Below are 27705 nucleotides of genomic sequence, written 5' to 3'. Positions count from 1 at the left end.
TCCATGTAAACAGCCCCAAAATCCATACATGTATAGCCCAGACCTGCTATCGAAGAGAAGAGTTCGTCATAAGGGGCTACTCTACAATCAGTAACAACGCGTAGCTCGTGGGATAGGTATGGAAAGAAACGGAGATAGGAGAAACATCTTTTCCTCAGCAAAATGAGAGAAATGGAAAAGCGGTAATTTTAAAAATTTGCGATGTACAGGAGTCAAAATGAAGTCGGAAAATTCGACCAAAGAGTGAAACATCAAACTGATGGCTTTGGTACAGACACATCCTCCTATAGAGATGAGCATGGTAATTTGGTAACAGATACAGATAGTGTGTTCAGAATATGGAGAAAACCTTTTTCCAAACTTTTGGTATCCAATACCAACGAAGACGACGAAGATAATACAGATCCAATCCCAAATGATGTTATTGAGTGTATAACGCCCGGCCAAGATGAGGCAAAGATATCAAACACCGGCAAAAGAATAATATGGGAACAGGAGCCGATGACTTGCCAGCCGAGCTGTTCAAAACCGAAGGCGACACATTGATAAGGTGTATGTCTCAGCTAGTTCGCACCATCTGGCTGGAAGAACGAGTACCCATCGTTTGAAAACTAAGCAACCAAGAAGGAAGGAGGTACGACTGTGTGCTCTAATTATAGGTGCATAAATCTGCTCCCTGTTGCTTATGAGATAGTATCAGGGATATTGTGTGAACGATAAAAACCCACGGTCAACGAAATAATTGGGCCTTAGACCAGGCAAATCCACCATTTACCAGATATTTACCTTGCGGCAAATGCTGGAAGATATCTGCAAGATATGCAGATCGATATTTATCATCTTCTTGACTAATATAAAGAAGCCTTTGACAGCCCACACATTCAAAGATATTTTAAGCCATGTCTGAATTTGATATTCCCGCAAAGCCCATTCGTCTTTGTAAGATGACACTAATTGATACACGGCCCAGAGTTAAAATAGAAAAGAGCCTCTCCGAACATTTTAGTACCAAAAGAGATTTCTGACAAGAAGAAAACCTTTCGCCACCATTTCGAGATGCAAAAGTTAAAAGAAATGGCATTTTTTAAAGAATATCAGGGCAATCATGAATAAAAATTCCGTGCGGAATTTGTTCCCTTTCCCAATTTTATAATTTTTTATTTCCATATTTACATACATATGTCAAAAAATGGAATTTTATCGTCGCTTCGGCAAGAGTATTCCATAAATTAGTGATTCTAGTAGTTTTCAACGTTTTAAAATATTGATTTTAAATAAGTTTCACTTTTTAAAATTATTTTCCGTGCGGAAAATTCCGAGAGAAATATTCATGATTGCCCTGTATTTTTTCATCCACCACAAGGCCCAAAAAGTGAACTTTTTTAAAGAATATTTTTTCATCCACCATCAGACCTAAAACGAGGATTTTTTAAATACTATTTTTTAAACCACCATCACACCTAAAACGTGGATTTTTTAAAGAATATTTCTTCATCCGCCATCAGACCCAAAACGTGGGTTTTTTAAAGAATATTTTTTTCGACCATCATCAGACCTAAAACGAGGATTTTTTAAAGAATAGTTTTTAAACCACCTTCAGACCTAAAACGTGGTTTTTTAAAAAATATTTTTTGATCTACCATCAGACCTAAAACGAGGATTTTTTAAAACGTGAATTTTTAAAGAGTTTTTCTTCATCCACTTTTAGACCCAAAACGTGGATTTTTTAAAGAATATTTTTTTATCCACCATCAGACCCAAAACGCGGAATTTTTTAAAGAATATTTTTCCATCCACCATCAGACCCAAAAAGTGCATTTTTTAAAGAATATTTGTTTATCCACCATCAGACCCAAAAAGTGGATTTTTTAAAGAATATTTGTTCATCCACGATCAGACCCAAAACGTGGATTTTTTAAAGAATATTTTTCAACCACCGTCAGACCCAAAACGTGGATTTTTTAAAGAATATTTTTTCAACCACCATCAGACCCAAAAAGTGGATTTTTTAAAGAATATTTTTTTATCCACCATCAGACCCAAAACGCGGATTTTTTAAAGAATATTTTTCCATCCACCATCAGACCCAAAAAGTGGATTTTTTAAAGAATATTTTTTCATCCACCATCAGACCCAAAACGTGGATTTTTTAAAGAATATTTTTTAAACCACCGTCAGACCCAAAACGCGGATTTTTAAAGAATATTTTTCCATCCACCATCAGACCCAAAAAGCGGATTTTTTAAAAATATTTTTTCGTCCACCATCAGACCCAAAACGTGGATTTTTTAAAGAATATTTTTTCAACAACCATTAGACCCAAAACGTGGATTTTTTAAAGAATATTTTCTTCGACCACCATCAGAACCAAAACGTGGATTTTTAAAGAATATTTTTTCATCCACCATCAGATCCAAAACGTGGATTTTTTAAAGAATATTTTTTCAACAACCATCAGACCCAAAACGTGGATTTTTAAAGAATATTTTTTCAACAACCATTAGACCCAAAACGTGGATTTTTTAAAGAATATTTTTTTCGACCACCATCAGAACCAAAACGTGGATTTTTAAAGAATATTTTTTTCGACCACCATCAGAACCAAAACGTGGATTTTTAAAGAATATTTTTTTCGACCACCATCAGAACCAAAACGTGTATTTTTAAAGAATATTTTTCTACCACCATCAGACCGAAAATGTAGATTTTTTAAAGAATATTTTTTCAACCACCATCAGACCTAAAACGAGGATTTTTAAAGAATTTTTTTTAAACCACCATTAGACCTAAAACATGGATTTTTTAAAGAATATGTTTTCATCCACCATCAGACCTAAAACCTGAATTTTTTAAAGAATATGTTTTCATCCACCATCAGACCTAAAACCTGAATTTTTTAAAGAATATTTTTTATCCTCCATCAGACCTAAAACGTGGATCTTTTAAAGAATATTTTTTCATCCACCATCAGACCTAAAACGTAGATTTTTTAAAGAATATTTTTTCATCCACCATTAGGTCAGAGCAAAAACGTGGATTTTTTAAAGAATATTTTTCATCCACCATCAGACCTAAAACGTAGTATTTTTAAAGATTATTTTTCATCCACCACCCGACCCAAAACGTGGATTTTTTAAAGAATATTTTTTCATCCACCATCAGACCCAAAAATTATTTTTTTAAAGAGAATTTTTTCGTCCACCTTCAGAACCAAAAAGTGATTTTTTAAAGAATATTTTTTCATCCACCATCAGAACCTAAACGTGGATTTTTTATGAAGAATATTTTTTCAACCACCATTAGACCCAAAACGTGGATTTTTTGAAGAATATTTTATCAAACCACCATCAGACCCAAAACGTGGATTTTTTAAAGAATATTTATTCATCAACCATCAGACCAAAACGTGGGTTTTTAAAGAATATTTTTTCATCCACCATCAGATCCAAAAAGTGGATTTTTTAAAGAATATTTTTTTCGACCCCCATCAGACCCAAAACGTGGATTTTTTAAAGAATATTTTTTTCGACCACCATCAGACCTAAAACGTGGATTTTTTAAAAAATATTTTTTCATCCACCATCAGACCCAAAACATGGATTTTTTAAAGAATATTTTATCATCCACTATCGGACCCAAAACGTAGATTTTTTAAAGAATATTTTTTCAACCACCATTAGACTTAAAACGAGGATTTTTTAAAGAATATTTTTCAGCCACCATCAGACCCAAAACATGGATTTTTTAAAGAATATTTTATCATCCATCATCGGACCCAAAACGTGGATTTTTTTAAAGAATATTTTTTCAACCACCATTAGACTTAAAACGAGGATTTTTTAAAGAATATTTTTTCATCCACCATCAGACCAAAAACATGGTTTTTTTAAAGAATATTTTTCAGACACCATCAGACCTAAAACGTGGATTTTTTAAGGATATTTGTTCAACCACCATCAGACCTAAAACGTGTTTTTTTTAAAGAATATTTTTTCATCCACCATCGGACCTAAACGCGGATTTTTTAAAGAATATTTTTCATCCACCATCAGACCCAAAACGTAGATTTGTTTAAGAATATTTTTTCAACCACCGTCAGACCTAAAACGAGAATTTTTTAAAGAATATTTTTTATCCTCCATCAGACCTAAAACGTGGATTTTTTAAAGAATATTTTTTCATCCATCATCAGACCTAAAACCTGGATTTTTTAAAGAATATTTTTTCAACCACCATCAGCCCTAAAACGTGGACTTTTTAAAAAATATTTTTTCATCCACCATCAGAAACTAAATGTGGAGTTTTTAAAGGATATTTTTTCAACCACCATCAGACCTAAAACGTGGATTTTTTAAAGAATATTTTTTCAACCACCAATAGACCCAAAACGCGAATTTTTTCAAAAATATTTTTTCATCCACCATCAGACCCAAAACGCGGATTTTTTAAAGAATATTTTTTCATGCACCATCAGACCCAAAATTGCATTTTTTAAAGAATATTTTTTCAAACACCATCAGACCCAAAACGTGGAAAGAAAGAAAGTTTTTTTTTTTGAAATTTCTTATTATTAGCAACACAATTAACATTCCATTGAATATTTTCGTTATCGGCTTAGTTAAAATTTAAAAATTTCAATTGTCCTTGAAATTAAAAAACTCAACAAATTAATACGCAAAACAAACACATTTTTTCCATCCACAAACAATGGCTAATTTTAACACTTCATAGTTAACTGTTTTCAATTACGCGATTTTAAACTAAATGCACATTTTATTTATAAACTTTCAAATATTCATATGTATGTATATGTACATACTTATGTGTAGAGTATACATATGTATATGTACATATTTTTACATACTGTACTTTTGTCTGTCGAGATTGAATAGACTCGATGATCACATAAGTACCTGGGAGCGGAAGGAATAGGAAGATTAAACATGGAAATACAAATGATTATTGCTACTACAACATGGGAGATAATAGAGAATAGACATGCAATGCAACCTGCCCACATGACATAAATTCCAGACACAAATAAAGTAGGACATTAGAGGGTAACATGAGAATGGTGTGTGGGGAATTAAAAAATGGTTTATAATTTTTTTAAAATTTCAATATATGTAGATTTAAAAAGGACGTAGGCGTATACTTGTCGACATAAGTTTTCGCGCCAATATCGATATTTATATACATATGTGTGTATATAAAAGTATGTACTACTGCCAAACTTCTCTTTATCATTTGTCATAGACAAATATTAAACATAGAGCACATGAATTTCGTATCGAACAGAGATGTAATTGGCCAGGATACCAACCATGTTCATAATGCAATTTTAAACACTTTTTACTTGAAGAAGTTATTTTTTCTACATTGGCTTCCACGAAATGATAAAGAAATGTGCAAATTTCCAGTTATGGCTGAAAGATGGATATTTGAGAAATGTGTTTTGCATTTTCATGAAATAGGGATGACATTTCTTTAAATTCGACGTATAATATATAATATGTTGGCGTATAATATGTACATAAAAATTGTTGCTTACTTATCCACTCAACACCGGGATTACGCAGAAGTAACCAAAAAATAAATAAATAAAGAATAAATAAAACAAACAAATATTTTATTAGAATTTTTTTACATTATAAAATATAAATTTTCAATGTTTAAATTCCAAATCTGAAACGTGATCATGACAGCATTGTCGTCTAGTATCTATTGTAAGAATACGCGCAAAGGTATCTGAGAGGCGATTGTACTATTAAATGTATTTTTAAATGGTATAAGACACTTTTATCCGATATATGGCGTATATACATTGCCATTACGTATACGCCATATTGTCTATGAGAAATACTCGGTCACTAAATCTTGAGTTACCCTTTATTACTGTTATTAATAAACGACATGTTATGCTTGTATTAGTGCGGTTTACAATATAACTGTGTACTTTTTCCCCGAAGTCATATTCGCATTACTTGTTTTGTGTGTTGAATGAACTGAACGAACTCTAATTAAAAATTCATGTTGCCATGGACATAATATGTGTACATTTTTAAATTGTTAAGAGTTTACTATAACTTAAATAGCATAGAATTTTATAGAATATTTAAATGGAAAATATTTAAATCGAACCGTCTGTACTGATGTAGTCTTACATATAAGATTAATTATTTACAATAGGGTTGATGTTGTCAGAGACTCGAAATCACAACCAACGTTCTTAAAACTCTCGTCGTAATGATAATGTCATTGCAAAGGGTTGGTGAAAATGACATGCCAAAGCATTGGTGGAAATGACATGCCAAGGTATTGGTGAAAATGGCATGTCAAAGCATTGGTGTAATTGACATGCTTTGGATCCAAAAATGAATAGCATCTTTTGGGGTCCACGCTCATATAAAATATATCGATGAAGATGCTAAAAAAATGGCATGCTATTGCACCCATGATTGAATGACATATTTGGCATCGAACATTTTGCTGGCTATGTTTGAACCGATTGCTAAGACTACAGTTTATGTATTGATAGATATCTTGTGTTTATTTAATTTATTTGACGTCTCCAAAAACATGTGACATGGTCTAGTAGTTTTCTGCGGAGCAATTTACTGTGTTGCCTAGCGATTTTAACGTTTATATTTTAGCTACCTCCATGTTGGCATAGATATATTGTACTTCTTTATTGAGTCCTCCTCGCTTTAGAGATTCATAGTTTGGGTCTCTCTACCTCCTCCTCCTCCTCCTTGTACTACAGGTATTCGTTGACTCCAAAAATAACGTGTGTAGACAAATATATGATCAAAGTATATTTCTAGGGCCAATCGGGTCTTCTTATAAACTTTTCTTACATGAGACAATAGGGCAGAATGTCTTCTTACAGAAAATTATAACGTTTTTTTTGTTTCTGTAGGAAAACCAGAATGTCTTCTTATAAGGCCAGAAAGTCTTATTGAAAGATTCCAGAGTCTTCGTATTAAACATCAAAACTTCTTTAAGAAGACTGACCGTAGTGGTCTTAAACCACTAAAGCGTTTTCTTATTTATGACCAGAAGGTTTTCTTAGAAAACCCGAGATTCTTCTAATGGAAGAGCAGAATACTTACTTACATAGTTGGCCCTCTACAGAACATTTTTCCTATAAGTCTATCTAAGAAAAATCACCTATTCTTATGACATGGCCTAGCCAACGTTGTATAGCCGATACTGCTCGTGGTTCATACGACATCGATATTCACCGTCGACCCATATTGGCCCGTATATCTTTCGATAAAATGTCCTCTCAAACAAATGTCCTCTCAAACCAAGCCTAGCCTTATCTGCTTTCGCAAGTACCCTGGCTTCCGAACTTTAGCACGAGTGTTTTGTAAAGTGTTATTTTGTTTGACGAGATATAACGTTGTTTTTAAGCTTCTTATTTAGGCCAACGTAGAATCTGTTGTCCAATATTTATGGTGGTGCCGAGCTGAACGATGTCTTTAACTACCTCAAAACTATATGAACCCATTTCCAGAATTGGTTGTTGTTGTAGCAGCTTCTACAAGTACATGTAGATCTTTGTTTTATTTATTCGGCTCTGCCTCCAGCTCCAAGCTCAGAAAGGACGCCACCTGAATAGGATTCGTCCAAAGACAGAGTGGAGTTAAGTCAGTCGGGTTGGCTGGGCAGTTAAACAGGTGCTGCGTAGTATGCGGACCGGTGCCACATGCTGGGCAGATATTCCGCGTGCCATCAATCCTGGCCCAGTAAGAATTGAGGCGGCTGCACCAACCAGATCTAAGTTGCGCCAACACGACTCTCGTTTGACTTGGCAGCTGCCGTTCTTGGCAGCTGCCGTTCTTCCGGGTGATGGATGATATGTGGTGGACACTGTAGGCTGGCAGAGCATCTGCAACCGCATCAGTATGGATGTCTCTTAAACCTACCTGGTATGCACGTTGATCTAGAGGTTCTCTTTTATATCTTTGGAACTCTCTCTCTAGATCTCTATAATCCTCCCTAACACGCCTGGGGGGTTCAGGCATATCCACCAGATGGTGATTTGGGTGGTCTTGCCTATAGCATCCAAGCAAGTACTGCATCGTCAACATCCTGTTGTGACACCTCATAGGAAGGATCTTTGTCTCCTCATGTAAATGGTCCACTGCATACATGAGGTGACACCCTGTAGCTGTTCTCAGGGCAGCATTTTGACAGATTTGTAATTTATCCCATTGCGTGTCACTTACGTTAGCAAACCACGCTGGCGCCGCATAGCTTACCACAGACCGAACTATCGCGTTGTATGTGGTTAACAAAGTTTCTTTATCCGCACCCCAAGTGCTGCCGGCTAGGGACTTGAGGACCTTCTTCCTGTTTCTCAGCTTATCGCAGATAACTGTAGTATGCTGGGACGACTTATACATGCTATCGAATGTGACCCTTAGGACTTTGGGGTAGTTTGTGGTCGGAATAGTTGCACCGTCGACCTGCACATTCAGTGGAAGCTTCATATGCGCCGTCCATGTGGTGAACAGTGTGACTGTTGTCTTAGTGGTGGATATTTTCATATTCCTCGCGTGGAGGAGAGGAGATCAGTGAGATAGGCATTTAGCCTTTCACAAACGTTACCGATATTGGGACCTGACGCAATGAGTGTACAATCATCCGCGTACGTAATTAACTCAATGCCGTCGGGAGGGCGTGGAATTGTAGAGAGGTAGAGGTTAAACAGTTCCGGAGATATCACCCCTCCTTGGGGAACTCCCTGCTTCACTCTACGGGGTTTCCACGTATCACTGGCGACCACACAAATAGTTGATGACCCAGCGTTTCAAACAAGGCCGGAGGGTAGTATTCTCGATATCCTCGAACAACCTAGCATGGCTGACCGTATCAAACGCTTTGTTCAGATCCAATGCTACCATCACTGTTCTGTTCTGTTCTTCTGTTGTTGGAACAAGTGGAACTACTTGTTACAGAATTGGTCCCAGTTCTTGTCGCCTTTTAGTGACAGACCCACGTTTGCATGTTCACCTAGCCCTTCTTAAAGGTATAAGCTATTTCATTTACTGATTGGCCTATGAGACTATTGGCTATGTTGCTATTAATATTTTCCTGCAGGATGTAGAGATCACATGAAAGGCTGTCTCCTTGTTTGAAACCTCCTTTCGTAATAAATTGTTCGAAGAGGCCCGGGTCTCAGTTAATGTCATCTTACAAAGAGGAATGACCTTTGCGGGAATACCAAATTCAGACATTTCTTGGACTACCTTCGAGCGTATGGGGCTTTCAGAGATTGCTTTATAGTCGCCAAAAAGATGTTAAGTGCCGATCAGCATCTCTTGGGTCTGTTCCAGCATATTCGACAAGGTAAATCTACCTAATCTAAGGCCGCATTGATATGGTCCAATTATTTCGTTGATCGCAGGCTTTAGTCGCTCACACAATATCCCTGACACTATCATATAAGCAATAGGGAGCAGACTTATGCCCCTATATTTAGAGTACACAATCTTATTTCTTGTGAACGGAGCACAGGGCTCTGGTTCCAATCGTCGGGTACGCATTCTACCTATCAGATGCTACTAACTACCTGATGCATACACCTTATCAGCGTGTTGTCTTCTATTCCTTTATTCTTTAGTCGGTTTATTGCTATCTGCACCCTATCTTGGCCATATTCGTTAGAATTGGATACCAACAGGTTGAAAAGTACCCTTCCCATATCCTGTCCTGTCTGTTCGTACTTTATTTGTTCCTATAAAAATCTTTTTCTTTGTTAAATCAGGGATGGGGAACAACTTCAACGCCCAACCCAAGTGTATCGTTCTTATGGGTGAAGGCGTGGCACATGTTACCTCACTACCTGTAACATGTGTTAAAGGCAGGTGACACCAGTGGTCAGTATCCACTTGATTAAAGAGGAAGCAAGATAAGTTCTGGTACTATGTTAAAGCCGGTCAAGGCCTTTGCTTGGTATCTTTCTTCAGGGGAAGAGTAGAATATATTCTTTATGAAGAATTTAATCGTTTATAGAAACCCAGAAGGCCTTTTGGGGTAGAGCGGGCAGAACAGACCAAAATATCTTCTAATTGTAGAGCAGGGGCTGGATTCTTGTTCTATGAAAATTTGAAATGAAAAATATTTCATTTATATTTTTTTTCATTTGACAGTTTTCTCCTTTATAAAAGCTCTTATTTCACATTTTCATAGAAACAGAATTGAGCCTCAGTATAATTTCGCTTAGAAGACCAAGAGAGCCAAATAAGAATATGTTTGAGGTGACTTGGAATATTCTTCACTGACTGGTGATGTAAAACCATTTGCAAGGCTTTGTCACATCTTTCATAAGGGAATCTCTTAATAATACATCTCTGCTCTGTAATTTGCGTGTGGTGACTTCTTAAATAATATCTTGTCTTCAAAACTGGACCATTCTTTGCAATTACCGCCGTACCCCAGGAAGGTGTTACATTGTTATGATAATAATGGGAGATTATCCGAATAAGACTTTACATCCGTACCTAATGAATTAATTTCTACTAAGGGGTCTCTAATGTCCTCTGCAGATTTCTTTTACTATTGTATTTTAACCACGTAAATTCTTATGCGAATCATCTGAGTCTCGTTTATATTTTTTATTTTTCTGAAGTTAAGTTTCTTTTTTGATTTTATTGGTGACAACAACAAATAAATTACATCCCAATAAAGACCTTAAGCTCAATAAACACTCGTCTTTTTATTTAATATCTGAAGTTGATTTAAATAAATAAGTGTTAAATTTAAACGATACGTTCGCAAATTAGCAAAATTAATGCATAAACTGGCGATATCGGGCGTATAATTATTATTAATACCAGTTATAGGTGTCGTATAAGTACTAATACACAACATACGCCACCCTGGCTAATCAACAGAAAAGAAAATTACGAAATTTCAACACTAAAATAAAACAAAAGTAATTTCTGTATAAAGCATTACTAAAACAATTTTAACTTATTTTTTTATTTTTACAAAAACATATGTAAATAATTTTTTCAAAACAAAAATTTCAGTTAAAAGATGTTCTTGAGGTGGGTTAAGCACATTTTTGTTCAAAATAAATCCAAAAACCCATACAAGTTTTACAAATACTTATTAAGAATAAGAAATATCGATTTCCTCGTAGTTCAAATATCTATTAAAAACCCCCCAATTTTGGCCCTCTTAAATATCGCTCTTAAGTCTAGAAACGAAAAACATAAAAATACAATTTTAGATTCCCATACTCAAAACAAAAAATTTCACTAGGAAGCAAAATCTATACGCTTTTTTACTAATAATTTGTCTCTCTATTTTCTACTCTTTTTCCCACTTTCCCTCCCTCAAAAAATCACACAGGCCAAACGTTCATCGCCGCACATGTTTAAACTGGAAGATCATCAAAGCTATTTGCAACAACATCAACGCAAAGATTCGGCCAGTTCAGAAGTTGCCGCATTACTCTGTATTTCTGGGCGCACTAGTCGTATTTCCAGTGTCGGCAGTCAGGGTTCAGCCGTTAGTCGTCTCTCTGCTGTCTCTGGGGTGTCACGTTCGCCGTCACCACATCGCATGCTTTTGGAAACCTCATTTTGCGGCCCAAAACCTGTGGAAACTGTTATTGGTGTTAGCAGCATTGGTTCGGTGGCTGATCATCCGGGCGCTGCCCTCCTCGAACAGGTTCTACTCGCTCGCAACCAAGACACCACCCAGGCTATATTAGCCGAGGGTATACAGATGGAGTCATCACCGAAACGTCGACCACCTACTTCACTGACCAACGGTGATGCCAAGTTAACGGCCAAAATCAAAGCCCAAAATCAACCCGAAACCCGTGATGTGAACGAAATCTCAGTGATGGGGGCACAACGCGCGTCCACAAAGAGTCCCGGTCAAATGATTGTCGGTAAGACACCCAGTGGTACCGAGTATATACGCATTAACCTTAAACCCGATCATATGTACGATGATCAGGGGATTGCACCCAATGAAAAAGTAGTAGATGCCCCTGATACGCTAGTCCCCCAATATTCACGCTCTCAAACAAAACCTGCCTCTCTGTGTCTAACACAAAAATCTAAAGGAGATAATCTTTTAACACCCACAGTGAGTCCCAAGCCTTCTCGAAAATCCAAGGACCATGGTAGTCGTTCGCCTTCACCTGCTACCGTTTCGGTTTCCAGGAAATCCTCATTTAGTTCATTGTTCCGTTTTGGTGGCGGTGGGGGCAAGGACTCGCCCGACTCGCCTCGAGATCGTGCCAGACCACGTAGCAAAAGTAAAGAACGTGGCCAAACGCCTCAGTCGCAAAACCCCACTCCCAACAAACAGAAATCCGTGCTGGCCATATTTAAGCCTGGTAAGCGGGGTAGTTCAGCCGGTGCAGAGAGCACAAGGGCGTCAAAATCATCGTCACCTGTGGATTCTCATGAAATGCAACAGCTACAGCCAAGAAGCAAGTCGCAAACACCAGTGGTGTCAGCAAGTGGTTCACGGCCCAATAGCCGCCTTCGATACTACGATGATCCTGTTGATGGCTACATCCACATACCGCTGCACACGCCACCCGAAGAAAAGGAGGCCCGCAAAATATTCCAGAACATTGAAAGTCTTAATAAGCCACCGCCTGCACCGGCGGAGCCGCCCGTTAAACCGCCTCCTCAGGCCACAGCCATTACCATGAGTGATTTGCAGGCTGCCGTAAAAAATCTCAAACCAGTAGGGGCCCGAAAAAACTCGATTACGGGGGCACATGTGCCCCCGCCCCCTCCTCCACCGCCACCAGCAACTAAGGTCGCGGTAGCTCAACAGCAAAAGTTGCAGCATCAGTCGCAGCCCCAGCCTCAGCAGCAACGGACTCCGGTTCCACTTAAACACATAGAAAATCTGGATGCAATCCACTCCTTGTCTCAGGATGATGAGAACAAGGAACGCAACTGGAGTTTGGAAGTAAATCGCCACAGCTCTCAAGATTCCCAAGAAACTGTAGGCTCCGGTGAAAGTTATGCCAGTGCCATACGTGTTGGCACCCAAAAACCCCAACTGGCCGAAGTCAAGGAACACGTAGTCCAAGAGAATGGTGTTGAAGCTGAAATTCATCGCCTGCCCTCAGTGGAAAGTACAACTAGTGCGGCCGAGATGAGAGTGGTGGAAACGAAAGCAACCATAAACAATGCCGGCATGCTTGAGGGTGATGCCAATACCAAGGAGAGACGGAAAATTCTCTTTACCACACGCCTGGGTTCCGGTAGCCAAGATCAGATATTTGCCACCCAGTTTAGCATATCGAAGACGGATAGTGTCTCCAGCCACATGTCCGAAAATACCCAAGACACATTGTCCGCTGAGTCCAACAATGACAACTTACGTCGTCAAAACACCGTCATAAAGAAATCTCCCGAAGAAGTCACAGATCCGTCACCTCTAAGCAGAAAGGAATCCTTTACGATGGAACGCAAAGACTCGTTGAAAATGTCACGCAAGGATTCCTTTAAGATGGAGCGCAGTGAACCACCACGGAGTGTGGAGCGTAAAGAATCTTTTAAACTGGAACGCAAGGAGTCCTTTAAGAAATCTCCCCAGGCCATAGCACAAATTGAAGAGCAGAGGGAAATCATAAAGAAATCCGAGACCAGGGATTCCCTAAAGAAACAAGACTCCCATGAAAGCTTTATGGCGAGTCACCGCAAGAAGTCGGTATCCACCTCAGAAGATGAGGCGAAGCGACGATCGAGCTCATCCACTGGACCACCGGTTGTACTTCGACGTAAGCCTTCTGCCGGCGAGGAGTATGCCAAAGCCCATCAATCTCGTTCCACTTCGGAAGATGACAATGAAGTTGCCATGGCGAATCATCGGCATTCGCGGTATTTGGAAAGCTTCGATGTGCGCAAGAAGTACCATGAAAATGTGCAGGGACCGCCTGTGCCACGTAAACCCCGACGTCAAAGTGGTGGCAGCGGTGGTGGTCAAGATGCCAACCCACCTGAAACTATACAAACCTCCCAGGAACAAACGAAAGAGCAATATCAACGTAAACCACAACCACAGCTGCCTCAACCTCCGCCACCCTCAACAGATCCCACACCGCTACCCTCGCCTTCCCTTAGGGAAGTGGAAAATGCCACACCCACGACACAACAGAAAAGCGAACCCAGATCCCAGTCACAATCTCCTGTAGATAAAGCCAGACAAACACCTCCCAAACCTCCACGGACTTCGACACCTACTCGTCGTTCACAGGCAGCATCTCCCACAAAAACATCATCCTCTTCGGTTCCTACTTCATCGGCTACGACGGCGGGGGCTACGGCGGGTTCTGGTACACCCATGAAAAAGCCATATTCGCACATCGATAGACAATCAGTACACTCTACCGATGAACCTGTAGAGTCTTCAGAATCTGAGCGTGATTCAGATTTGGCAGCGGCCGAGCTAAAGCGACGCCATCTTTCGCTGAATGTGGGCTGCATAGAAGATCACGAAAGCACGGGACTGGTGTCGCAGGAATCCTTTGACGATGAGCTTCCCTATATACCCACAAATCTGCCAGAAGAAAAGGCCCAGCCTGTGTCGCTTATACCCATGAAGGATAGGGCCAATATGGAATTGAAAACTTGCCCCGTGGAGAGACCACGTTCCACCACACCACTGAATCCATCTCACCTGGAAGAATATTGTGGCATTGTGAATACCCCAGATGCCACACATGATTTTCCTGGTTCCGTTCCGGTTCGGGGAGAAAAGCTGCGCATTAGTCTACCGCGCAAAGATTCCAAAAAGGATATACAAAATAATAAATCACCTCGGCGCATTTCCAATGCCAGCGGAAAATCATGGTTTGAGTTTGCCGAAGAGGGTCTGCGTGCCACAACTGCCCATTTGGAGCGCAGGGATTCCAACAAACAGTTAATGCAGCAACATCATCATCAGCAGCAGCAGAAATCGACACCTGCAGCCATGGTTAGAGAGCCGCCAACTAAACCCACTACCAAACAAGAGGTAACAAAACCCAAAACTCCAACCACCAAACCTAGAACTCCGACACAAAGAAAACTTTCTGGTCATTGGATTGACTTTGAAAATATTCCAGAAAAACGAAAAGCTCCCAAGAAAATAACCACCTTGCCTAGAGACAGTAGCAGTGTAAAAGCCTCAGCCGCCGCCTCCTCCTCGTCCACCATAACGCAATCAAGGTCTACAACGCATGGGAAGAGTTTTGCCGGAGCTACGGTTGCCACAGATGCCAGTGCAGCGTTTAAGACTCAACAGGCATTTGAAGTACCCAAGGCGACATCGCAAACTCCCGATGTAGCTGCATCCACAGCAAGTCGTTCATCGGCAACAACAGATGGCGGCGCTGGGACACCGCACTACGATTATGTCAAACCAGAAGACTGTCAATGTGAATGTCATGAGTCGAAGGGGGAGAAGGAGGCAGTAGCTGGTGGTTCGGCAGAGCCACAACCGTGTACCGGTTCTGGAGCAGGCACTACTGCAGCAGCAGCATCGGGAAATCCAAAAACACAACAGGCTGTAGATATTTTGCACCAGGGTGACGATATGCTACCTTTATTGAGTCAAGACTCCCACGATGGCATTGAACCAAGGTAAGTGAGACGTCGAAAATGGGGATATGTAAATATTTAGGGGATGTTTTTGTTCTAGAAAAGCTAGAAAAAATTAGGCAACGTATTTTTTATTTAATTAAAAACTAAATATATTATACAGCAATAGCGCACATTTTATTCTTGAAATTCACTTAAAAATAATTATATAACATATATAGAATATTCCGATTTAATTGTTTCATATCAAACCGAGTATGTACCGTGCAAAAATCGATTAAACATGATTTCTTTAATGCACAATTGCATCTTCACAAGAAGGGATGACTTATCTTGAAGTTAGATACCTATCCATGTAGTGAGCTCTTGTGATACCCATAGTGACTTTTATCCCTATAATATCAAAGGAGTGAGGATATAAGATCACAGACCAGATTGACTTGGGCATTCAGATTCCATCTGCGCCATCTGCTACACCTCTTCTCGACCTTATGAAGTTGACGATTTGCGTTTAATGTGCTGGTTGTATGATTCTCTAGCTGGTTTACGAAGGATAGCAAACTTTTTGGTCCACTACACCGATCAACTTTTTTTCTGGGGAAATGCTCGTAGTTTTAGGGCATTGGCAGCTCTTTCGAAATGTTAAGGTGGCGTGATTGCACAGTTTTGTAGCCGACATAGTTTCGTTCCAGTCTGTCCTCGTGGAATTCCATTATATGTAGTCTTTGCTTAAACCCAACGTTGAGATTTGGAAAATTTTGTTCTAGTGGTCCAAAAATTAGAGACGTATAGTTCACGAACGAACTAGTTCAATTGAACGATTAAAAAAAGAACGATTCAATCTCGTTCAGCACGTCTCGTATGCATAATGCGGACATTTGTTCATTTTTGTTGTATGTATACATGTGTTTTGCGCAAACGGTTCAGAACCGCCCAGTCAAAAATTTTTGCCGATGGGCTCTGATATCATATTTTTTCTAAGATTTCCTAACCTTTAATCCAACTTCTGAAGTTGATCAAATAAAGAATAAAGAAGTTCGCATTAAACATGCGAATTTCGTATAAATCACCGGAATTTGTTCCGAATTTTGAATAAAACTTTCGAAAATATTCAGATTTTTTTCCGATTACACTATGCGACAAAAAAAAAACGACAAGGAAAACTGAGCAGATTATGAAAGTAGATCTAAAAATATGAGACACGTGTATTGGCGTTTTTAAAGTTTACATCGGAAAGTAACCAAAGTAGGCGGGGCAAGTTCCGCCCATTTCTAGTTTTTTTTCGAAATATTCGAGATATCTTGGAATCCTTGCATTTGAGGAAAATAGTGTCTTCGGCAACTTTACAGAGGAGGATGTGTAAAATATTTTTGCTAAACATTTTAACCCTCATGTGGTTCACCAAAGGGGTCTTTTTGGTCCTTTTTTCGAAAATCTTTCAAAAACTCCTTTAAAATGTGGTCATACCAAATCCAAAGATTCTACAAAATTGTTCGTCATAAAATTTTACTATAGGTCTCAGAACGTACCGAATCTGTAAATCTTATCTAATCGCCAGGAATTTTTAAAAATGAAAAACCAATTTTAGGGTTAAAGTCCGACTTCATCTGAGTTTATTAAAAATTGTCCCTCAAAACATAATTTTAGAGAGATGACATCAAAGACAAAAATATTCTTCGTCAAATTTCACTATGGGTCACCAAATTTCACTATGGGGCATTAAATCGAAAAAAGACGGAAAAAAATTTCATCAAAAAAACTGGGAACTATTTTCATGATATATAATGTAAATATATATTTCATTTCTTTGGTGACCCATAGTGAAATTTGACGAAGAATATTTTTGTCTTTGATGTCATCTCTCTAAAATTATGTTTTGAGGGACAATTTTGAATAAACTCAGATGAAGTCGGACTTTAACCCTAAAACTTGTTTTTCATTTTTAAAGATTCCTGGCGATTAGATAAGATTTACAGAGTCGGTACGTTCTGAGACCTATAGTAAAATTTTATGACGAGCAATTTTGTAGAATATTTGGATTTGGTATGATCACATTTTAAAGGAGTTTTTAAAAGATTTTCGAAAAAAGGACCAAAAAGACCCTTTTGGTGAACCGTATGAGGGTTAAAATTTTTAACAAAAATATTACCCACATGCTCCTCTGTAAAGTTGCCAAAGACACTTTATACCTAAAATGCAAGAATTCCAAGATATCTTAACTGGAATATTTCGAAAAAACTAGAAATCGGCGGAACTTGCCCCGCCTACTTTGGTTACTTTCCGATGTAATCTTTAAAAACGCCAATACACGTGTCTCATATTTTTAACTCTAATTTCATAATCTACTCGGTTTTTCCCATCATTTTGAAAAAAATTGAATTTTGTTGCACAGTGTTGTCGGATCAAACATCCGATAATTTTCCGAATTTCGGATCAAAAAGTCGAATTTTTTCGAAATTCTGAAAAAGTATCCGAAAGTCATGCGATTTTCTGCACATTTTCGAATGTTCATCTAGATTTTTGTTCGAAATTGTGCTGAATATCGAAAATTCCCTCAAAATTTCTCATTTTCTTCATTGGAGTTTTCAAACGATTTCGTTTAGAATTCGGAAAGAACCTCGAATGTTCCTTTTTTTGTGGTTTTGTGGGCACCTTTACACAATTGTGTTCCGATTTCGGAACGAATTCGGCATCAGAATCAGAAACTTGAGCAGAGTTTCGTTCCGAATTCGGAAAAAAATCGGAAAAATTTGTTAGCTGTAGTGGAATTCTGTAACTCATTTTTTGAGTTACCGACAAAAATCGGTAAAAAAACGCAAAATTATGAATGAAAAGTATCAATAAATGTTGATAACACCTTTTCTATCGGTATGAATTAGCGACAACTTTATTTTGGTTGCCAAATTACCAACAAATGTCGTTAATTTCTAAAATTTTAAGCATTTTAATTTTACCGGTATTTGTTGGTAACTCGAAAAATCAGTTACAGAATTTCACTACTGGTCGGTGAACGAAGAGCGAAAAGACAGCTGACAGGCAGAACTTAACGACGAACTATTGAACTGAAAGACCGACCTAGTTCACTTAAAGGAGGTGAACTGAAAAGAGCGATCAGCTAAAAGAGCTAAAAAGTACAACTTTACCCAAAATTAACACTTGTTCTATTCTGGCAATTATTTCCAATTGTGCCATTTCTTGCCAGTAGAAGTGATAGGTATTCGCATCGCATCTTGAAATAACATAGCCGATGCTCCACATTTACTGAGCGACCTTGAAAGATGGGTCGCGATTCTCGCAAAGCTTTAAATCAAGAACAAAATGAGTGGTTTTGCGGCGTCCTCCGTCCAGACTTACGGTTGTGATGTCAGGAAGAAGAATTAGATTTAAGGTTATCTTGAAGGTCAATTTGAAGTCGAAGTCGAGAACGTGCCGCTTATCCCTTACACCTTATTACATAAGGTTCATGGAATAGGGCGATGTGGATATTTGCGGAAGTGAAAGTTTGTAGGATTTCAGCAATAGCAGCAGTTGTGTAATGATTTAGTTTTATCAGCACAGAGCTATGCTTTGCGTACGTATTTCTACTTTATATTCTACTGATGCTACGGAGGTATTCGTAACCATATCCTTCCTAATTTTGAATTTAGTGAATCCTTCGACGTCATAAATAGGCCCTCTGGTTTGGTCGTTAGTAAATTTTATGATAATTCCGTTGTTCTTTGGAATGAATTTAGAATTCTCCAATTTCCCATCCGAAATCCCATGTTCTGAATCTCGACTAACTTCCGTATTCTGTCCAGCTCCATACTGAGGTTAATATCCCACACGGGATCGCAGCAGCTTGTGTAGTCACCAATTTATCACCTTCCCAAAAAGAGTCAATGCCATAAACTGTCTCCACAAGTCAAACGATTCCTTATTTTTGAAGTTAATTACTTTGACTCCATCATTAAGTGCTGAATGCTCAAGCCGTACCTTGCTCTAATCCAGCTTATCTGAGAAGAGAATGTACCTAAGATCGACCATCGACGGTTGATGAACCCGTTAGATTTTGCCTTGACGACAAAGACGGCTACTTGCAAATCACCTGAGACCAAACCGAACGCAGTGACAAAGTACTGTCAATTGATGAGAGTTGCGTCTCTCCAGTGATGATCTTTCCACGCTCCTTGATCGTCTCAGGGGCATACGATACATATAGATAAATGGATCGGCTTTGATTCTTCATGGAAGGCTCTCAGAAGACTTCATCCTTTTCACGACCACTGGCCGCGATTTCGGTTTGGTAGTCGACGCTGTCTTTTCTGATCACCAGCGGCTTTACCTCCACCATCCTGGTGAAGGTTTTTGGGAGGCGAGACAGCTGCGTAGCCCAATGAAACCGTCTTAAAGCTTTCTGGGGCAGTTTTTGACTTCTAAGATGACCGTGACTTAGACGGATTGGTGGAAGACTTGACTTTTTAGTATTGGTGTTGGTTCGGTATAATATTCGTTTTTACAATATCGAAAAAATATTGGGAAATTATATTTCCATAATAATATCGGAGTTATTGTGTCTATTTCAATATACCCCCAGCCTTTAGGCTAAAGAAGGTATATACACTTTGACACGTCCAAAATTGTGCCAACCATGTTTGGTCGAAATTCGTTTCAGACAATTTAGAGTTGTTTTAGACATATCCGTTCGTCTGTCTAGTTGACTGGTGCGCTCGATAACTCTTGAAAGGATCAATCGATTTGGTTCAAATTTTGGTTATCGTCGTATTTTATGCAAACTTAGTTCTAAAATGTTCGCTAAAAATAACTCTTAAAGGGAGTAACCGAATTTTTCATACCTTTGCATATTGTAAAATTACTTCCAGACATAGATCAGGTTTGCATATGGACTAAATCGGTACAACTCCTTCGTCTACCTCCCACACAAAAATTGGAAAAAGGAACAGCTTTTAAAGTTCGTCTCGGATCGATTTTTTTTTTGAGATAATGACCCAAAAGCTCCAAAAAAGCCTGCACAAACTGAAATCGACAGTACGTAACATAACTCTCGAAGGGTGAAACCGATTTGATCCAAACGTGGTATATCGTATTATTTCTTCCAAACTCAGATTATGTCAGAATATTGACTATATCGGACCTCTCTTTCGGTATGTGATGGAAATCAATTCGAGTCAGTTTGTCGAATCGATTTCCATCACATATAAGCTTTGTTCCAGAACTAAAAAGTTTTTAAAATTTTTACGACTTTTACACATTTTACCCGAAACCCCGTTCCCGTACACAAACAAGTTGTAAAATGTTCACTTCTCATTAAACAAAAATGGCGCTGAATGACGCTCTCTTTAAAAACTTTTTACTCGACAAATTTGAGCGTGTAAAAAATAGTAACATGTATGCCGGAGTCTGATTGGCTGGTACGCCGACTTTGACATTTTTTCCAGCTTTTTTGACGTTTTTTTCCATTTTTGCGTTCCCGAACTTTTTGAAAAAAACTTTTGTGTGACAACAATTTTTCTCTCTTTTACGAGTTTTACTATTAAAAAGTACGGGAACTAAGCAATAAATATAATCTCTTTATACATGTAATACTTGGTTTGATTTGAAATATTACATTTAAATTATATTATAATTAATATTTGTTTTTAACTCTAATAAAATTAATTTTCCTTTTCATAGAATTACAAAAATTTGTTACAATAATGCGGTTAATATTTAAACAAAAGAAAAAAACAAAAGCAAAATTCTTATAATATTGCTTTCTATGCGAATATTGCAAAAGGTATTTGAAAAATAATAATTCACGTTTTTTAACTTAACACATCATTTTTATAAAAGTAGTTTACACTTACAACACCAGTAAAATTTTGAAATTTTCTTATATACACATTTTAAAGAACACTTTCTACACCTTTTGCAAAGTTTCAATAAGTAGTTTTTTATTATTAAATTTAAAATTTAAAATGGGTTACATATTACCGAACAAGTTTACCCGTTTTGCCCAATTTGCTGCTGAATATAAATTTCTTCAAGCACCGATCATTAAAAAACAAAAATTTTTTGGTGGTTTTACAGTGATCAATTTGGGAATCATTAAATAATTGTTCGATAATATGTACACTATTAGAGAAGTTATGCTTTCGTAGATTTTTTAACACTTTACTTATATTTCAATGGTAATTTCAATTATATTAACGAGTCTACATGTTAAAAAAGTAAATAAATTACAACTCAATAAAAACAATATAAAAATTATGTTAATGACGTAATTAAAATGGTTGCTTAAGTCTGAGGTATATTGCCCTATTAGCATTGTTACTGCTTATTCGGCCCGAAGCGACCAAATGTTTAGTCCGCACTATAGGGACTTGGGGGGAACAAGTGTATCAAAGACTCCACAATGGAGCCAGTACGCCCAATGCGCACAAGTGGCCGTCGATATAAATGAATATAGAATAAAAATAAAACACGATAGTTTTAGTAAAAGAGTTTGGCTCAATTGCCGTTGTTTATTTATGGTAAACGATATTACCTTTAAGAATTTTGTACAACGATATGTACAGGCTTACAATAAAGCGCGGGTGTTGCTTGCAAGTCAAGCGGTCGATCGATTCTTTTTGTTATCTATTTATTATGTTGTGTTTTGTTTATGTTGACATCTGCATGGATGTTTAAAAGTGGCGGTTGTCAAATCAATATTAAGGTAAGGTCAATAAGCAAGGTAATAAAGTTCTGCAGCAAAAGTTTGAGAGATGATTTTTATAAAAGCAGCATCAAATCTTGCAACGGCAATATGAGGAAAGTCTGGCAATTTTTAAACCATGAATTAGGCAGGAGTAAAAAGACGTTAGCTGATATTATTGATGAGGAAGATAGTGTTATTATGGAAGATGTCGAAAAAGCAAACAAATTAAATATGTATTTCATCAATTCTGTGGATAAACTACGAGATGATATTGTACGTTATCCGGGTGATGACCTTAACTTATATGGTACTCTAAGTTTCGAACCTAGCCAATTTCAGCTAACAGGTGTTCGTTTTAATGATGTCATAAGGGAGCTTGAAGCATTAGATGTTGCAAAAAGTTGAGGTGCAGACAATATCAAACCAAGGATGCTATTAATTAGAAAAAATGAGACTGCTGCTATACTCGTCAAAATATTCAATGGGATGGTAGAATGTAGAAAATATCCTGATATTTTAAAGACACACAAGGTATCGCCTGTGCCTAAAAAACCTGATTCCAGAAGTGTTTGTGATTTTAGGCCTATTGCTATTTTATCAGTAGTGGATAAGGTTTTTGAAAAGTTGATTGCTGCACAGATTACCAAGTACATTGAGGAGAAAAACATCTTGTTCATTGACCAGTATGGATTTAGAAAATCATCAGGAACTGACGCAGCTATTTTTAACATTGTGGAATATATATGCAACGGAATAGATTTGGGATATAAAGGAGTTGCTGGAGTATTTTTCGATTTCACGAAAGCGTTCGATCTCGTAGATCATAGTATACTCATCAAAAAATTGCAGTCGATTGGATTTTCGCAAAATACATTAATGTTTTTCAAAGATTTTTTGGCCAATAGATGTCAATACGTTAAAGTATCGAATAGCGAAAGCCATTGTCTTCCAATTAAATATGGCGTTCCACAAGGCAGCGTTTTGGGCCCGCTTCTGTTTAAGATATATATCAATGATCTGAAAAACATGCAGTTCTTCGGGAAGCTGGTGATGTATGCTGATGATGTCAGCCTATTTTATAGATATAAAGATGAACAAGTTTTACGTACACAAATTGAATATGATGCAGTATTGTTGGCAGAATATGCTAGATTAAACAACCTGGTATTAAACTCTTCCAATACCAAATTTGTTCGTTTTAAACCACATCTAGTTGGCGACGCAATGTTTGTTCATATAAATGGGGTCCCAGTTACCGAATCAAAGACAATAAAGTACTTGGGTCTAAATATGAATAGTAATATGTTGTGGAACTCGCATGTGGAAGAAATTAAATCTATGATTTCATCTGCTATTGGAATCCTTTTTAAATTTCGAAGACTTTTTAGTACTGAGGTTAAGTTCATGTTATATAAAACGTTAATACATTCTCACTTGACTTATCTCCCGGGAATTTATGGCAGTATGAATAGCACCTTATTGAAAGAGCTACAGCGTTTGCAGAACAAGGCGCTCAAGTTATCTTTGAATTTACCGAGACGTTATTCCACATTAAGGCTTTATAAAAAGAAAGCAAAAAGTGTTTTGCCCATAAAGGGTTTATATGTATATGCAACACATATTGCGATTTGTTTATAAATCCATATCAAACACTCATCCCACATCGATTGAATTTCATGAAAACACAGAGAGGTCCACAAGAAACACTCGACAGTGTCGACTCCTGCAGACAGAGAGATGCCGTTTTGAAGTAACAAAACAAAAAATTGGCTATGCTGGACCAAATGAATTCAATAAATTGCCATCGGAAATAAAAAACATAAGAACCATATCAAATTTTAAAATTAAATTGAAGCAATATTTACTAAGCAAACTTGATACACTTCTAATGTAAATTCATTTCATCGTATGATTGTAAATTGTGTTAGAAAAATATAATGTTAATTTTTTTGGTTGTCAAATTTTTTTTCTTTGCCCCTACAAAGCCTTTAGGCGCTGGGGCGATAATTAATTTAGAAATGCTTAAATAAATGAAATGAAAAAAAAAAAAAATATTCGTTGAAATCTCTCATACTATTACAGGAGTGTAATAAATGGGCATGAGGAGATTTCAACGAATACACCTATGCAATTCATAGGCCCAATTTAAAGTTGTAGAATCAATTCTAACTTAAACAGTTACTATAAAACATTGGGCAATATTACGATATTTTGAGAGGGCGCCAGATACTAGCAAAAAAAAATCCAAAATGCAAGTAGCCTGTCCAAATCCCCAATTCTTTGTCGTCACCGATTTTTAATTTATACTCGCATGCGGTATTCGATAGTAAAAATATTGAAACTACTTACTTAGTTGGCCCTCTATAGAACATTTCGCTCATTTACTCAAAGAGTGGCACATCTCAAGAAATCCAGACTCGAGAAAAACACGTTTTAAGTTGGCGATTGAAATTTGAATTTTCAACTTAAAAAGATTATTACACAAAAAAGTAAAATAGCTACTTGGACCATATGTTGCAAACAGCTAGCTGTACAAGATCAAGCATGATTTGAAGAGTTTTAGTTGTTCATAAACTCAAAAAACGTTCGTGTTGAATTATGCGAAACTCGTAGTATCATTCATATATCAGCATTAAAATTTGACACAAGATAAAGTAGAAGTTGTAGAAACAAGTAAAAGTGTATCAGTCGGCTTTGCCGACAGAGATATACCCTCAGCCTATGTGAATTGAAACTTTCATCTACGGATAGTTCAAATGTATTTAGAGTCATTTGTTACCCCGTTCAAGAAAGTGTATCGTGCATACCATACTAGTAACATTTTTTAAATTTTGGGGGGAAGTACGGAAATTTGTGGACTTGTGAACTGAAACTAAGTTTGGACAAAATATGTCGAAGGCCAAATTTCCGGCCAAATCGGTTGACCATTGCGAGTGCTATAGTGCGCTCCAGCCACTACACTTGGTGCCATAGGGATTTTTACAACTTTCGGGCTATTTTGTCAGGAAGTATGGACTTGCCCCTGAAAAAACTTGTACCATCGCAAAGGGGGTCAGTGAATGCAAGTTTCTTCAATAAAAATCAAAATGATTCGAGAGCAGGTCTTAAAGCGAACTTATCCGAAATTTTGTGTGGGTGGTGTCATAGGGGTTTTTTACAACTTTCAGGCTATTTTGTCAGGAGTGGGCCGATTGAGTCCATATTGGAACCTCATGTAAGTCTGGTAGAAATTTCAGGTTGTGCATGGACGAAATCGGTTACTCCCTTCAAGAGTTATCGTGCGCACAAATTTTCCGACATTTTCGAACTTTTGTGGGAGAGGCACCCGAAGGAGTGGACCGATATGGCCCATCTTCGAACTTAAACTAAGTTTAGACAAAATACGATAGCCAAAATTCGGTATGAAGCAGTTGATCCGTGCGCACCAGCCAGAAAGACAGACACAATGACGGACGGACATTGTTAAATCGACTTCAAATTGTCTGAAACGGATTTCGTCCAAACATACTTGGGGTCTAAAACAATTATTTCGATGAGACACTTTTGCCCGTATGAAAGTGTATATACCCTCGTTAGCATAAATACTGAGAGTATAAAAATAGAAATTGCTAGCTCAGAAAACTCATTATTTTAGTTATGCCACTCTTTGAGTAAATGAGCGATTTGTCCTATAAGAAAAGATTTCCTTTCCTCTCTATTTGTTGCTTTACTTTTTCAACTTGGAATATAATGTTTTTCCATCTCCGCTTGTTTACTCCGTCGAAGCTTTGGTCTTCCAGTTCTGCGTGAACCACCATGCGGCCCATATTTGTAAGCCTTCTTAGATTTTCTTATGACATGACGTAGCCAACGCAATCGTTGTATCGTTGCATAGCCGATGCAGTTAGTAGCTCATACGCATCAATATTCATTGTCAACGCATATTGACTCATAGATATTTCGAACAATTTTTCCCACGAACACAAGAAAAACTGTCATATCTGCTTGGGAAAGTTCCAAGCCATCGGAGCCATACATAAGCACTGTAAATTGTTATTTTGTTTGACGATATGTTGCTTTGGTTTTAGACTGCTGACGTAAGCCAAAGTAACATCTATTGGCCAATAATACGAGTATTCTTCGTCTTTGTTTGCAACTGATGTTATTTGTTGTGATTATGGCGTTACCGAGGTAGACGAAGTTTTTTACTACTGCAAAATTATAGGAACCAACGTCAACAGTTGGTCCGAGCCCTATGGACGCATTGCGCGTCAATACCATCAACTTGGTCTTCTCGCCGTTTACCGCCAGACCCACTTTAGCAAATTCTCTTTAGACTTCTACAAAGGTATCAGTTACGTCCATTGCAGAAAGACCATGACCTTTGACCTTCGCATCTCGTATAACCTTTTCCAGCAGAATGTTGAATAAGTCACACGAGAGCCTGTCTCCTTGTCTGAAATCTCTGTTGGTTCTAAACTCTTCATAGAGTTTTTTTTTTCCTATTTTAACTGAGGCCCTAGTATCAGTTAATGTCATTCTACAAAGCCTAATGAGCTTTTCGGAAATACCAAATTCAAATATGGCTTGGAATACCTTTGAACGTAGGGGGCTGTCGAAGGCTGCTTTATAATCGACAAAAAGGTGGTAGGTGTCGATCTGCATCTCTTGGGTGTTTTCCGGAATTTGCGCAAGGTAAATATCTGGTCAACAGTGGATTTGCCAGGTCTAAAGTCGAATTGGTATGGCCCGATTGACCATAGGCTTTAGTCCTTCACACAATATCTCCGACAATATCTTATAAGCAATAGGGAGCAGACCTATGACCCTATAGTTAGAGCACACAGTCTTATTTCCTACCTTGTGAACGGGGCACATAATGCTCAGGTTCCAATCGTCGGGTACGTGTTCTTCCTGCCAGATGGTACTAACTAGCGGATAAATACGCCTTATTATTATTCATCCGTTTTATTGCTATCTTTACCTCACTGGTCACTGGTATTCAACAATATATTTTGCGGCTGTTTGCATGGAGAGGGCAATACTTGGCCACCGTGCTAATATGTATGTCATGGGAACATATAGTGCTTTGATTAAGCAATTACACCAGTTGAGTGGAATATGCAGGGGCTATCTTTTGTGATTGTAGCTTACCGATGTCTAACTTTCGTGTTGTGTCTGTCGTACTTTGTTTGCTACGTTTAACCGGGTGCGTACCTTTCCTGCAACAAGGTAGTGGTCCGAGTCTATGTTTGCTCCTCAGAACGAACGCACATCCATCACGCTCGATGAATGTCTTCCATATATCACAACATGATTAATTTGATTACTTGTTCTTTGATCTGGAGACAGCAAGGTGCCCTTATGAATATCGAGATGATTAAATCTGGTACTTCTAACTACCATGTTTTTTGCAGCTGCAAAGTCTATCAGCCTCATACCATTGTCAGATGTTTCACTGTGGAGACTGAA

At 37.9% G+C, this 27705-nt stretch overlaps 1 protein-coding gene across 10 annotated transcripts in view; it reads left to right on the top strand.

Annotated features, from left to right (window-relative positions):
* The window catches only part of LOC141396533 (uncharacterized), a 143311-nt gene that overhangs the window by 111790 nt on the left and 3816 nt on the right, over nt 1-27705 (top strand). For 4 of the 10 annotated variants that reach the window (XM_073972086.1, XM_073972085.1, XM_073972088.1 and 1 more), the window contains one exon: nt 11368-15617. In XM_073972086.1, the coding sequence (XP_073828187.1) occupies nt 11368-15617 (4250 nt within the window). Of the gene's footprint in view, nt 1-11367; nt 15618-21248; nt 21352-27705 lie in introns of those variants that run through there. The other 6 variants (XR_012411186.1, XR_012411188.1, XR_012411187.1 and 3 more) reach the window with 3 other exon arrangements.

Source organism: Musca autumnalis, unplaced genomic scaffold (genome assembly GCF_047663935.1).
Source record: "Musca autumnalis isolate F117 unplaced genomic scaffold, ASM4766393v1 scaffold_3, whole genome shotgun sequence".
NCBI classification, from domain to species: Eukaryota; Metazoa; Arthropoda; class Insecta; order Diptera; family Muscidae; genus Musca; species Musca autumnalis.
This window is presented reverse-complemented; position numbering and strand designations above follow the sequence as displayed.